General features: G+C 37.4%; 1 protein-coding gene and 1 long non-coding RNA gene across 12 annotated transcripts in view; one reads left to right on the top strand and one right to left on the bottom strand.

Annotated features, from left to right (window-relative positions):
- LOC133254063 (uncharacterized) overlaps positions 1 to 13033 on the top strand; it is a 252562-nt gene that overhangs the window by 193928 nt on the left and 45601 nt on the right. The gene's annotated exons all lie outside the window — the stretch shown is intronic.
- Positions 1 to 13033, bottom strand: part of AHI1 (Abelson helper integration site 1) — a 219722-nt gene that overhangs the window by 127416 nt on the left and 79273 nt on the right. For 9 of the 11 annotated variants that reach the window (XR_009738557.1, XR_009738556.1, XM_061428061.1 and 6 more), the window contains 2 exons: positions 7333 to 7529; positions 1523 to 1549 (listed from right to left, as the gene is read on the bottom strand). Coding sequence is in view for 9 of the 11 variants with exons in the window: in XM_061428061.1 (XP_061284045.1) it covers positions 1523 to 1549; positions 7333 to 7529 (224 nt within the window). In the remaining 2 variants the exon portion in view is untranslated. Of the gene's footprint in view, positions 1 to 1522; positions 1550 to 7332; positions 7530 to 9649; positions 9777 to 13033 lie in introns of those variants that run through there. The other 2 variants (XM_061428064.1, XM_061428058.1) reach the window with 2 other exon arrangements.

Raw genomic sequence — 13033 nt, forward strand, 5'->3', positions numbered from 1 at the left:
TTGCTATCAGGAACAAGTTTCCTGAACATCTGCAGCTCAAGTCAGAATAAAGCTTGTTCTCTTTTTTTCCCCTCATCTTCCTTCCCCTTGTCTCTATTCTATTTCCTGTTGACTTGCGATAATTAGGTAAAAAAGTGATGGGTCCTGACTGATACTGGACAGCTCAGTGATGGGATAAGCCTAGTGTTTTCTGACACATTTCCTCCATGAGATGCCTCATGTGGAATGAGACAATAGCCTACTAACTTCTGTATTCTAAGCACCTGCCATGTGGTAGGAGGTGTCCGCTGAGTAAAGACAGTATTTCTACTGCACTGACATTACATAAAGCAGGCTTTGACTGTACTAATACCACCTTAATTCTTTCCCTTCCGGAGACCTCACCCTTTTACTTTGTCACAATATATAACCATATGTGACAAATAAACGGATATCTCATGATTCACCTGAATTTTGGAAATGGACAGGAAAGAATAAGAGGGAAGAATGGACAAGTGGTGTCATTCCAACTCTTTTAAATAAAATTTATTTTCTTGACAACTGACTTGAAGTTTGCACATAAAACAACCTTGCTTGCAAAAGGAAGAAAGCTAAAGAAAGCTGCTAGGTTGAAAGCAACTCAGATATAGTTTAGTTGCAATTGTTTACCAACCAAGAGCCTCTTTATATCAATCTCCATTTTCAGACTGACTTTGGGGTCTTGGGCAAATCACTTAACCCTCCTTCAACTTCATTTTCCTCCTTTCTAAAAGTGGAATAACAATCATCTTTAACCTGTCTCTCAGGACTGTTACATAGTTAAATGGGAAAGGAAGTATGAAACAAGGCACAAATAATCCAGAGCACAATATATTATTACTGTTTGTGCACAGCTTCCATTTATTTCAAGGCTTACACACTTTACGCCCCATTCACACACTGGAACTGTGTTGGTGTCTCTTACCTATAAAGTATCACATTATATTTTTCTCAGAGAAGGAAATGATCTCACTAACCCTTTACTGAAAGTATTGATACATCCCAATTCCAATATTCTTAAATCTTCAAAAATAGTAAGCTGCTGCTGCTGCTGCTAAGTCGCTTCAGTCGTGTCCGACTCTGTGTGACCTGATAGACAGCAGCCCACCAGGCTCCCCCGTCCCTGGGGTTCTCCAGGCAAGAACATGGGAGTGGGTTGCCATTTCCTTCTCCAATGCATGAAAGTGAAAAGTGAAAGTGAAGTCGCTCAGTCGTGTCCGACTCTTTGCGACCCCATGGACTGCAGCCTACCAGGCTCCTCTGTCCATGGGATTTTCCAGGCAAGAGTACTGGAGTGGGGTGCCATTGCCTTCTACTACTTGCTAAATTCTCAGGTTCCAGTATTATGATTCCTTGATAAATTCAACCCTAATTGTAACAAACAGGTATCAGAAGAAGTTTTTCCAAAAGTTCTATTAAAGCTATCAATGGTACGTTTCAATTCTTTGGGTCATCACAATGGAAACTGAAGTTGTTGTCCTCTTGGTAATAAAAAACCACTCACCTTTGCTGCACAGGCTCGTATCACCTCCTAAAAGAAATACAATAAAATAAGTAAAGAGATATTCATAATTTCATTTAAAAATATCAATTATTTTTAACACATTCAACTATAAATCTTTTAAAAACCAAAATCAACATCCGGGAGAGTGTTTTTTAATCTATCACATGCAGGTATCACTCTGCATTGTTTCCAATGAGCTGGGGAAAGGGTAAAATTAAGAGACTCAGTGACATGACTTTGGAAAATCTAACTTGCCAAAAGAAAAGGCACTGACAAAGATGACTCTGGAGGGCCCACACGTATCTGCCTATGTCTTCTCACAGAAGAAAAGTTTGTCTCCTCAATAAACTTAATGTAAACACTAAACTTTTGTACTGGAACACTAACATATCTAAAAGACACACTCTGAACTGCAGTATAGAATTATCTCTATAAATAACAATACCCATACATATAATTCTCATATTAATAATTTACTCCAGAGGAAATCTAATAATAAACACTTCTGAAGAGTAAAGTATATGACTGGAGGAGCAAAAGAAAGGAATTGCCTACAACTCGTGGGATAAGACCAAGAAAAAGTCACTTTTGAAAAAAGAAATTAGTCAAAGTCAACATAAATGACTTGGAAATTTGCTGCTAAACAGACACAAATAATACTCAAGTCCAATTACGGTTAACCAGCATATATCATCAGTCTAGTATGGAACCAGAGAAAAATGTTAACAATGTGGAGTTTACAGAAAAAGAGAACTGAAAAAGAAGAACGTCCTTTTTTTCCAAATCCAGAAATTGCGAAGGGACATACCCTACATCTAAAGGATATTAGTTATCTCAGTCACTAAAAGGAGGCAGTAAAACTGACTGGGGCATGGGATTCTGATGGCCTGGACTAAATCTCAGCTCCAATGTTTCCATTTGTCTAAGATTGGCAACATTGCTTGATCTCTGAAAGCCTCAACTAGATCAGATCAGATCAGATCAGTCGCTCAGTCGTGTCCGACTCTTTGCAACCCCATGAATCGCAGCATGCCAGGCCTCCCTGTCCATCACCAACTCCCGGAGTTCACTGAGACCCACATCCATTGAGTCAGTGATGCCATCCAGCCATCTCATCCTCTGCCGTCCCCTTCTCCTCTTGCCTCCAATCCCTCCCAGCATCAGAGTCTTTTCCAGTGAGTCAACTCTTCACATGAGGTGGCCAAAGTACTGGAGTTTCAGCTTTAGCATCATTCCTTCCAAAGAAATCCCAGGGCTGATCTCCTTCAGAATGGACTGGTTGGATCTCCTTGCAGTCCAAGGGACTCTCAAGAGTCTTCTCCAACACCACAGTTCAAAGGCATCAATTCTTCGGCGCTCAGCCTTCTTCACAGTCCAACTCTCACATCCATACATGACCACAGGAAAAACCATAGCCTTAACTAGATGAACCTTTGTTGGCAAAGTAATGTCTCTGCTTTTGAATATGCTATCTAGGTTGGTCATAACTTTCCTTCCAAGGAGTAAGCGTTTTTTAATTTCATGGCTGCAGTCACCATCTGTAGTGATTTTGGAGCCCAGAAAAATAAAGTCTGACACTGTTTCCACTTTTTCCCCATCTATTTCCCATGAAGTGATGGGACTGGATGCCATGATCTTCGTTTTCTGAATGTTGAGCTTTAAGCCAACTTTTTCACTCTCCACTTTCACTTCATCAAGAGGCTTTTTAGTTCCTCTTCACTTTCTGCCATAAGGGTGGTGTCATCTGGGGATAATACTAGCATCTATGTTATAGGATGGTTTTGAGGGTTAAATACAACAAACATGTAAAACATTTAGCACAGTACTGGGAATTCATGCAGCTGCTGCTGCTAAGTCACTTCAGTCGTGTCTGACTGGGCGACCCCATAGACGGCAGCCCACCAAGCTCCCCCGTCCCTGGGATTCTCCAGGCAAGAACACTGGAGTGGGTTGCCATTTCCTTCTTCAATGCATGAAAGTGAAAAGTGAAAGTGAAATCACTCAGTCGTGTCCGACTTGTAGCAACCCCATGGACTGCAGCCTACCAGGCTCCTCTGTCCATGGGATTTTTCAGGCAAGAGTACTGCAGTAGGTTGTTATTGCCTTCTCTGAAATAGGTGTTAACTATCACCAATTATTGTAAGATGAAATCTCCCGTGGGGCAGAGAAATTAATCATTGTTTTTTCTAAAACTGGCACATAGTATTTTATTTAATTAATTAATTTCTATTTAAAATTTTTTCAGCCACACCATATGCAGTACATGGGATTCTTAGTTTCCCAACCAGGGATCAAACCTATGCCCCCTATGATTGGAAGCACAGAATCTTGTTCCACTGGGCCACCAGGGAAGTCTCTAAAGCATTTTTTAAACCCATTCAAACCCTATGACTCTGTGATCACTGACCTAGATAGTAGGTAAATTTTTAAAAGGGAGAGTGGTCTTGAGTGCTCAGGCAGCTGAAGAGGTATACTTTTCATTATAAGATATTTAAGTTTATAGGTCAACTTTCTGTAGGACCACTTACTCTTAGCAGGTAACCCAGATACTGAGGAGCTCTGGATATAATGATAAGACCAAATTTCTGAGTCTGAAACCTTAGAATGAGCAGTGTCACTGCTCTCAAGATTCTGTCTACCTGTGAGGTCTTTGCTGGTGTGCAGAGCCCTGTAGGTGATGCTGCAGGGGTAGCACAGTGCTGGCTCTGTTAAGTATGAAACAGCTGAGTTTTATTATGAGTAAATGATAAAGCTACCAAGAACAGCAAATTATCTATTTTTGGCAACTTTTACTCATTCACGGGTAAACACCTATGAAATGTCTGCGGAGCTGAACTTATTATGCAAAATTCACACATACACAAATCACACCCTAAACTTGAACTATATTTTCTTAGAAAAACATTTCTTCCGTGGTTACAAAGAAAGAAGTATATTCAGGGATACAGTCTTATAGAAGTAATTCAGTTTTCTCTATTAGACTTCTACATAGAAGACCATGACAGAGTCTCTTATAAACTAAGTAACAGAAACCTAACAGAAAAAGGAATTTGGGGTTTAGTAAAATGGAGAAGACTCTTGAGAGTCCCGTGGACAGCAAGGAGATCAAATCAGTCAATCCTAGGAAATCAACCCTAAATATTCATTGAAAGGACTGATGCTGAAGCTGAAGCTCCAATACTTTGAGCACGTGATGTAAAGCGCCAATTCATTGGAAAAGACCCTGATGCTGGGAAAGACTGAGGGCAGGCGGAGAAGGAGGTGACAGGATGAGATGGTTGGATGGTATCACCGACTCAATGGACATGAGTTTGAGCAAATTCCAGAAGATAGGAAAGGAAGCCTGACATGCTGCAGTCCATGGGATTGCAAAGAGTTGGACAAGACTTAGTGACTGAACAATAACAAACAAAACACAGTTCAGGAAATATGAGAAAAGGCACTGAGACCAAAGGTGGGAATCTAGTCAACCTAAATGCCTGCAAAATGTAAAAAGAATGGCGCTTCCGTGGGAACAAAGATGACATTTTGTTTTTACTCCCATACGTACTACTTACATTCTGAGAGAAAACAATCTGCAGAGAACATTTGAAAAAAAAGTTCAAAGAATTCTCTTAACACGGGAAATATATGGTTTTACAAAACCACAGCACATAGACAAGGCTTTCATTTCCAAAGGAAGCCTCGATCTATGTCAATCCCAAAGCGTACATCTGAATAATTTTTAAAAGGAAAGTTAAGCAAAAGCTAAATAAATCAATGATTCTAAGACAAATAAGTTATTCTCTTATAATAAAGTATCAATTTACTTCCCCCTTGCCTTTGATTTCATATCTTAAAAAATATTTTTCTGAAATATATTAAAAAAATTTTTCCTGTACATCTACTTTCATTTGTTCTTACATCCTTTCATTTATCTGAGGATGACAGCTATAAAAGATGATGCAGGTAAAAAGCTCCAAGACCAAAGTGATTCCAGAATGTTAAGCTTTACAGTGTAAAGACTGACAGGCTGTATGAAATTTTTTTTTTATATGTCTGTCTGTGAGTTGCTCTTAGGTCTGTAGATGAAGTCATATTGCCATGCAATATTTTATACACGGCCACCTTTTTTCCCCCTACTGAATAAATATTTTTCTCTAAGTTTTAAAACTCCATTTATCTATTCATACTTCCTCTTAAAATTTGGAACACCATGCATTATTCAGTTATTTACAAATGTTAAAATATACAGAATTACAACATTGAAATCATTAATTTATAATCATATATTCTATAATTTATAGTGAGACATAAAAAAAAATTTCCTCCATATTCCAACTAAACCTAACCCCCTTTGCCTGGGTGATCTGCATACCTCACACTCTATAACTCTATAAAAAAGGAAAAGGAGAGAGGAAGAAAGTACAGTCCAAACTAAAGATGTCTCAATGCAGTTCTTCCTATGTTTGGTTTAAAACTGGTCAATATTCCTATCAAAGGAGGAGAAGAAGGGATGATTTATTAAGTGCCAGGCAATGCACCAAAAGGGGGAACACAACAAAAAACAAGCCTGTGAAGTCCATGTCTTCAAGGCTAATTCTCAGTAAAAGAACTATTATGGTTAAAGAGCATAAGGATTTTTAAGGATATTCTACCTTCTCAATACATTTTCCCACTTAACTTTGAGAAAGACTGTATAGTAATTTATCACTAATAGAATACCACAGAACTTTTAACCAAGCATTGTCCTTCTCATTTTTATCATCTATTTTCCAGTTTTGCAGCAAATATCTGGTTTTGGTGGCACTACCTTTCTTAGAAGTGAGATGGAACTTTAAAATACATTGATGAAACACTTGTACCTACTCTTCAGAGAAGGCAATGGCACCCCACTCCAGTACTCTTGCCTGGAAAATCTCATGGATGGAGGAGCCTGGTGCGCTGCAGTCCATGGGGTTGCTAAGAGTTGGACACGACTGAGCGACTTCATTTTTACTTTTCACTTACATGTATTGGAGAAGGAAATGGTAACCCACTCCAGCGTTCTTGCCTGGAGAATCCCAGGGACGGCAGAGCCTGGCAGGCTGCCGTCTATGGGGTTGCATAGAGTCAGACACGACTGAAGCGACTTAGCAGCAGCAGCAGCAGTACCTACTCTTTATGGAAGTACATGTTTATTTCTTTTATCCATTTCCTAATTGAAGTCTCACTACTTTCTTTATTATTTAGTTCTTGCATATTAAGAAGGCTGTTTCTTTTATATTTTATGTTAAGTATTTTTCCAGGTTAGTTGGTTGTCCTACGTGTGTGTGCCTACATGCTGTATATGTGCATATAGACACATACTTTTGAAATAGAGAAACAGGTCTTGGGCTGATAGTTACAGAATCTATCAGGCCAGGAAAACATAATAGATTATCCTAAGTTTAGTTTGCTTACTGAAGTTAGTGATTTTAGAACAAGTACCAGAAAGTAACTATACATGTAGAAGAAGGCCTAGTTTTAAGTAACTACTGGAATTGCCTAGTGGTTCAGGTGGCAAAGAATCTGCCTGCAATGCAGGAGACCTGAGTTCAGTCCCTGGGTTGGGAAGATCCTCTGGAGGAGGGTATGGCAATCTACTCCAGTATTCTTGTCTGGAGAATCTACATGGACAGAGGAGCATGGCGGGCTATAGTCCATGGGGTCACAAAGAGTTGGACATGACTGAGTGACTAACACTCACTTTTTCCATTCAGTTAATGTTTATTGGCATGGGTGTGTAAAACAGGATTGAAATGGTTTTAAAGTTTCCAACTTGTCTACTGCATAAAATGAAATAAACATACTGTGACAGAATCAATTCTCTGTTTCACTTGTTGCATCTTCATTGAAGAATGTTCAGTGGGGACATAGTCATCAATCTGAAAGGATCCTTGATGAGGCAGTTTAGGGCAGGTGCATAAAGCACCTTGACTTTGGTGTATTCCAGGTAATGGAAAGGTTCCGTTGTAGCGTCTGAACATTTCAGCCTCCTGCTGGGCAACTGGGAAATAAAAACAAGTCTGTGATTAGTTAATCATCACAGTAAAAGCACAATGGAAAAATTAAGCCATGAAACACATGATCAGAAAGTGCATAAAACATTTTAAATATTGCATAATAATAATACAACATGACTGACAAAATCATAAAGAAGGAAATAAACTAATTTCACAGGTAACCTCATGTCAGAGGCAGTATAACAGAGCCTGGAAGGCCAGGCAGTATCTTGGACTGGTAAATATAACATACTACAATGGGATCCTAGCTTTAAAGAGATACATACAGAAAACACAGTACAAAAAAACACAAAGTAGAATTAAAGAAAATACAAAAAAAAATAAAAATGATTATTCACAAACCTATCTTTTAAAACAACTGTTTTCATATTTCTATGCCCCTCCTAATCTTTATCCATATGTACATTTTATGTAAGGTTATGAGTATAAAAACAATTTAACAGTTTTTCAATTTAAATGTAATTTTTTTCTATTTCTACCACTGTATAATTACCATTTATAAATGCCTTACAATATCTCATTGAAAGAAGCACCACAGTTTATTTATGTATTCTCCTATTGTTAAATACCTACAATGTTTTCTGTTTTCCCTCATTATAGACCATATGTAAGTAAAGAAAAGTGAAAGAAAGTGCTAAATTGCTCAGTCTGTGTCCGACTCTTCACGACCCCATGGACTATAGCCCACCAGGCTTGTCTGTGCATGGAATTCTACAGCCAAGAATATGGCAGCGGGTTGCCATGACCTCCTCCAAGGGATCTTCCTGACCCAGGGATCAAACTCAGGTCTCCTGCATTGCAGGCAGTTTCTTTAGTGTCTGAGCCACCTGGGAAGTATGTGAGGAAGTGCTTTCGTAATTTGTTTTTTTTAAAGGAGGTTTTCCTTTGGATTAATTCTGCAGAGTGGAACAGATGGCTCAGAAGTTGAATGTTTTTGATGACAGTGACAATGAGGAGGAGGGGAAGGAGGAGGAAGGAAATAGTACTTTTATTGTAACTCTGTGATTTTCAGGATGCTTTCACAGGCATCTCATTTGATCATTTAAAATAAATGGATTTGAAATTTTTTTAATGCCTATAAGTACAAAGGAGAAAAAAATAATCATTTAAAATAGTATTTCCTTGATTATATAATTATGCAACTTAAAAATCCATAGAAGAAAAAATGGTAATTTTGGACTTCATAAAAATTTCAAAGTCTCTTCTTTAAAGCTCTTAAGACAGAAGAAAAGCCAAAGACAGGGAGAAATACTTGCAAGTCATATATCTGATAGAGCACCATGCGTATAAAGGCAACCTAACTCTCAAAGTTCAATAATCAGAAAACAAACGAGCCCATTTTACAAGTGGGCAAGAGATTTGAACATACAATTCACTGAAAAAGAAATATGGATGGTAAGTGAGCACACAAAAAGGTGGTTACCATCATTAGTCATTAAAGACAAGCAAATTAAAATCAAAATGAAATAGCCTTCTACCCAATTATAAAGGCTAAAATTAAAAGGATTAGCCATTTCAAATTGTGAAAAGATACGGAGATACTGAAACATAGACTACTGGTAAGAAAATCAAATGATACAACCAGTTTAGACAACAGTTTGGCAGCTTCTTAAAACATGTCTGCAAAGAGATCCAGCCCTTCTACTCTTGGGAATTTACTCAAGAGAAATAAAAACATATGTTTATACAAACACATGTAGATGAATATTCATAGCATCTTTATTTGTAGTAGCTAAAAACTAAATAAAACTCAAATGCCCATCAACAGGTGAATGGAAAAACAAACCATGATATAGCAGTACAATAAAATCAGACTCAGAAATAAAAAAGAACTATCGATAAACTCTAAAACACAAAGTAAGATGAACTTCAAAGGAAGTATGAGTGAAAGAAGCCAGAACAACAACAAAAATGAGTATATGGCATGTACTGTTTTGCTTATATACAAATCTAGAAAATTCAAATTAATTCAGTGTTTGCCTCATGGGAGGAGGAGGTAGGGAGATGACTAAGGAGCACAAAGTAACTTTGGGGGATGATGGATATGTTCATTATCTTGATTGAGGTGATAGTCTTACAAGTATATAACTATGTCTTGACTTACCAGCGTGTACTTTTAAAATATATGCAGTTTAGGGGGACTTCCCTGGAGGTACAGTGATTAAAATTTTGCCTTACAATGCGAGGTGTACAGGTTGGATCCCTGGTTAGGGAGCTAAAATCCCACATGCCTAGAGGTCAAAAAAACCAAAACATAAAACAGAAATGATATTGTAACAAATTCAATAAAAACTTTAAAATGGTCCACACTAAAAAAAAAAATCTAAAAAGAAAAAAAAAATATATATATAGTTTACTGTCAGTTATACCTCAATAAAACTGCTTAAAGAAAGTGATAGAAGGGGTTATTATCAGAATCTCCATCAAATCAATTAAAAATAAATAATCCAACAGAAAAATGGGCAAATGACCATTATAGAAAAATCACAAAACAAGAACTACATAGCCAACCTTACTAATAATTAAAGCAGAAATAAGGAGAAAAAGGCAAATTGGAAAGTGCTGTTTCTTTTATTGCCTATTCCACTAACCCACTGTACCTCAAGATATTTTTTCCCCAAGGAATAAACTGAGTAAGGGTAGGCAGGTGTGTACTACAGTGTTGCTTAAAATAATGAAAAACATATAACAGTGGAATTGTGCAACAACAGTTGTTTAAATAAATCAGTGTATTCATTTAATGAAACGGAATTCAGCCACTAAAATTATGTACATATGTATAATTATCACGATGGAAAGTTTCTCACAATATATTATTAATCAGAAGAAAAAAGTTTATAAAGCAATATCATGAATATACAAAAAGATGATCACTTTTTTTAAAAGTCATCATCCTTGGTTACAAGAAGTATGGACTTGAGAGAGCACGTATTAACAATTTTAGGTCTTTGATCTTTATATTCATGTACTACTTCATTCACAGGTTCTAAGCCAGGAATAGCTCAAGGACAAAGGGGCTCTCTGCTTGCAGACTTTGAAAGTGGTAAGAACCAGGGAACAAAATTGAAGGAGACCACCTTACCACTCACCCTTGTAGTGATGCGCATTCCTCAGCACCAATTACTGTTCTCAGTTAGAAGTGTAGCTGTGTCAACACTTAGATTTTTGTGGGTCTATTATTTTTCAGTACACAGTTTGGACTTCTTTTCCTAACACTCAGAACATTTATCTACCTCAAACAGAAGACTGTTTAAAGAACAAAGAGAAACTTGGAAGCTGTAGAAGAAAAGTGCTCAAAGACTGGAGGTTTAACACTAGCATCAGTCAGGGATGAATGAATCAAGATGTAAAAATCATGTTCCATGATCTTTGCCTTATTTGCTTTTTAAAATTGTCCTTTCCCTACTGTATAGCCTAGGGAACTCGGCTCAGTGCTATGTGGCAGGCTGGGTGGTGGGAGTTTGGGGGAGAATGGATTCATGTATTTGTATGGCTGACTCCCTTTGCTGTCCACCTGAAACTATCACAACATTGTTAATTGGCTATACTCCAATACAAAATAAAAAGTTAAAAAAATAAAATTGGCCTTTTAACATTTCATTGGGTTCTGCTACTATGAATGGCAAGTAAAACTGGGTTTCACTAACCAATGGCATCGTCTGACTCCTTATGGCGTTTAGTCACTAAGTTATGTCTGACTCTTTTGTGACCCCGTGGACTGTAGCCTGCCAGGCTCCTCTGTTCATAGGATTTCCCAGGCAAGAATACTGGAGTGGTTTGCATTTCCTTCTCCAGGGGATCTTCCCAACGCAGGGATTGAACCCTCGTCTCCTGCATTGGCAGGTGGATTCTTTACCATTGAGCCAACAAGGAAGCCCACAAATATACATTAGTCAACCATGATTTCACTTCATTAGAAGCACCAATGCTAATATAAGCAACAGCTATACAGAACAGTAGGATTTTGGTAATATTTTATTCCTTTTGCCAGACTGTATTTTTTAAGCATTATGCTATGCTAAACATTTTTCCCTTTTTTAAAAAAGAAAGTTATCTAACTAGTAAAATTACAAAAGGCATTGCCTAAGTATTTCTTTATTTTTCCAAGCATTAAGATGCCTTTCAGAAAGGATTAAAAAGGCCTAAATGGATGCAGATAACAAAAATATATCCCATGCAATTATGAATTCTTATTTCTATTGTCTAAAGGGAATTTTCTGTAGAAAAGCTATCTGACTAGATTTCAAGGAGTCAAATTAACAACCTACTTTATCTTAAGCTCCTCTAGTTCTGTGAAGAGTCATAAAACAATCTCCAGTAATATTCATGTGAAGTGAAAGTGAAGTTGCTCAGTTGTGTCCTACTCTTTGCGACCCCATGGACTGTAGCCTACCAGGTCCTCTGTCCATGGGATTTTCCAGGCAACAGTACTGGAGTGGATTCCCATTTCCTTCTCTAGGGGATCTTCCCAACCCAGGGATCGAACCCGGGTCTCCAGCATTGTAGACAGACACTTTACCATCTGAGCCACTAGGGAAGTCCAGTAATATTCATAAAGACCCACTTTCTCAGATACTACAAATAGGCTGCTGACTAGTTATTGTATTCTTTCCCCTCCTCTACCCACTAGAAATATCTATTTGTACAAGAGTGTGCAGATTATTTCATTATAAAATTATAATAGATGGTTTCTGAAATTCCTTTAAGCTCTATGCTTCTAACACTTAAAGCTTTCTAAATCATCATTATATAGGCCACAGTTAGAGTACAATGTTGCAATTTGATAACTGTATCTCTTCCCTTTGCCATTTTCTCTTCGTGTGAATTTAGCTCTAACCTAACTAATAATGTTGAAAACTCACAGTTCTAACAGTCTCATCCCTATCCTTACATGACTCTGAGTAGTGCACTAGAGCAGGCCCTGGGAATACAAACACACTGCCTGCCTTTTGGGGGTCTGAAGTTTTGGAGGTCAACAAGAAATTCCTGCTGTGTGCTGAGTGGTACTGAGAACACCAAGGTGACAACTACATTTGCTTAAGGGAAGTGTCGTTTCCTTTCCTTCCTATATCCATCAAAATACTTCTAAATTTATCTTTTTTCATCTAAAATTTGGGATTCTACATTTTACATAATTTAAAAATTTCTTAAAATGTTTTCATAACTGACACTCTATCCTGATTTATATATATAAGTTCAGTGCTTTTGTGTATATTCTGGCCTTTAACAATCATAAAAAATAAAGTGGTTTGCTCAGGAGATTTTTATCTTTATAGGAGGAAGAATGGAGGAAATAAGATATTTTAATCCTGTACCCTTTGCATTTGAAGAGAATACAAGGTTTGTCATTATTAAAATTTATGTGTACTTATGTTATTAACTTCATAATAAAAATATAACTAAAAAATAGCACAGTCTTTCTCTTACACTACACTAAGATTTCCTTTTGGTTCAACATTTAATACCTTTGGTCAACATCTGCTATTAT

Source organism: Bos javanicus, chromosome 9, assembly GCF_032452875.1.
Source record: "Bos javanicus breed banteng chromosome 9, ARS-OSU_banteng_1.0, whole genome shotgun sequence".
Classification (NCBI taxonomy): domain Eukaryota; kingdom Metazoa; phylum Chordata; class Mammalia; order Artiodactyla; family Bovidae; genus Bos; species Bos javanicus.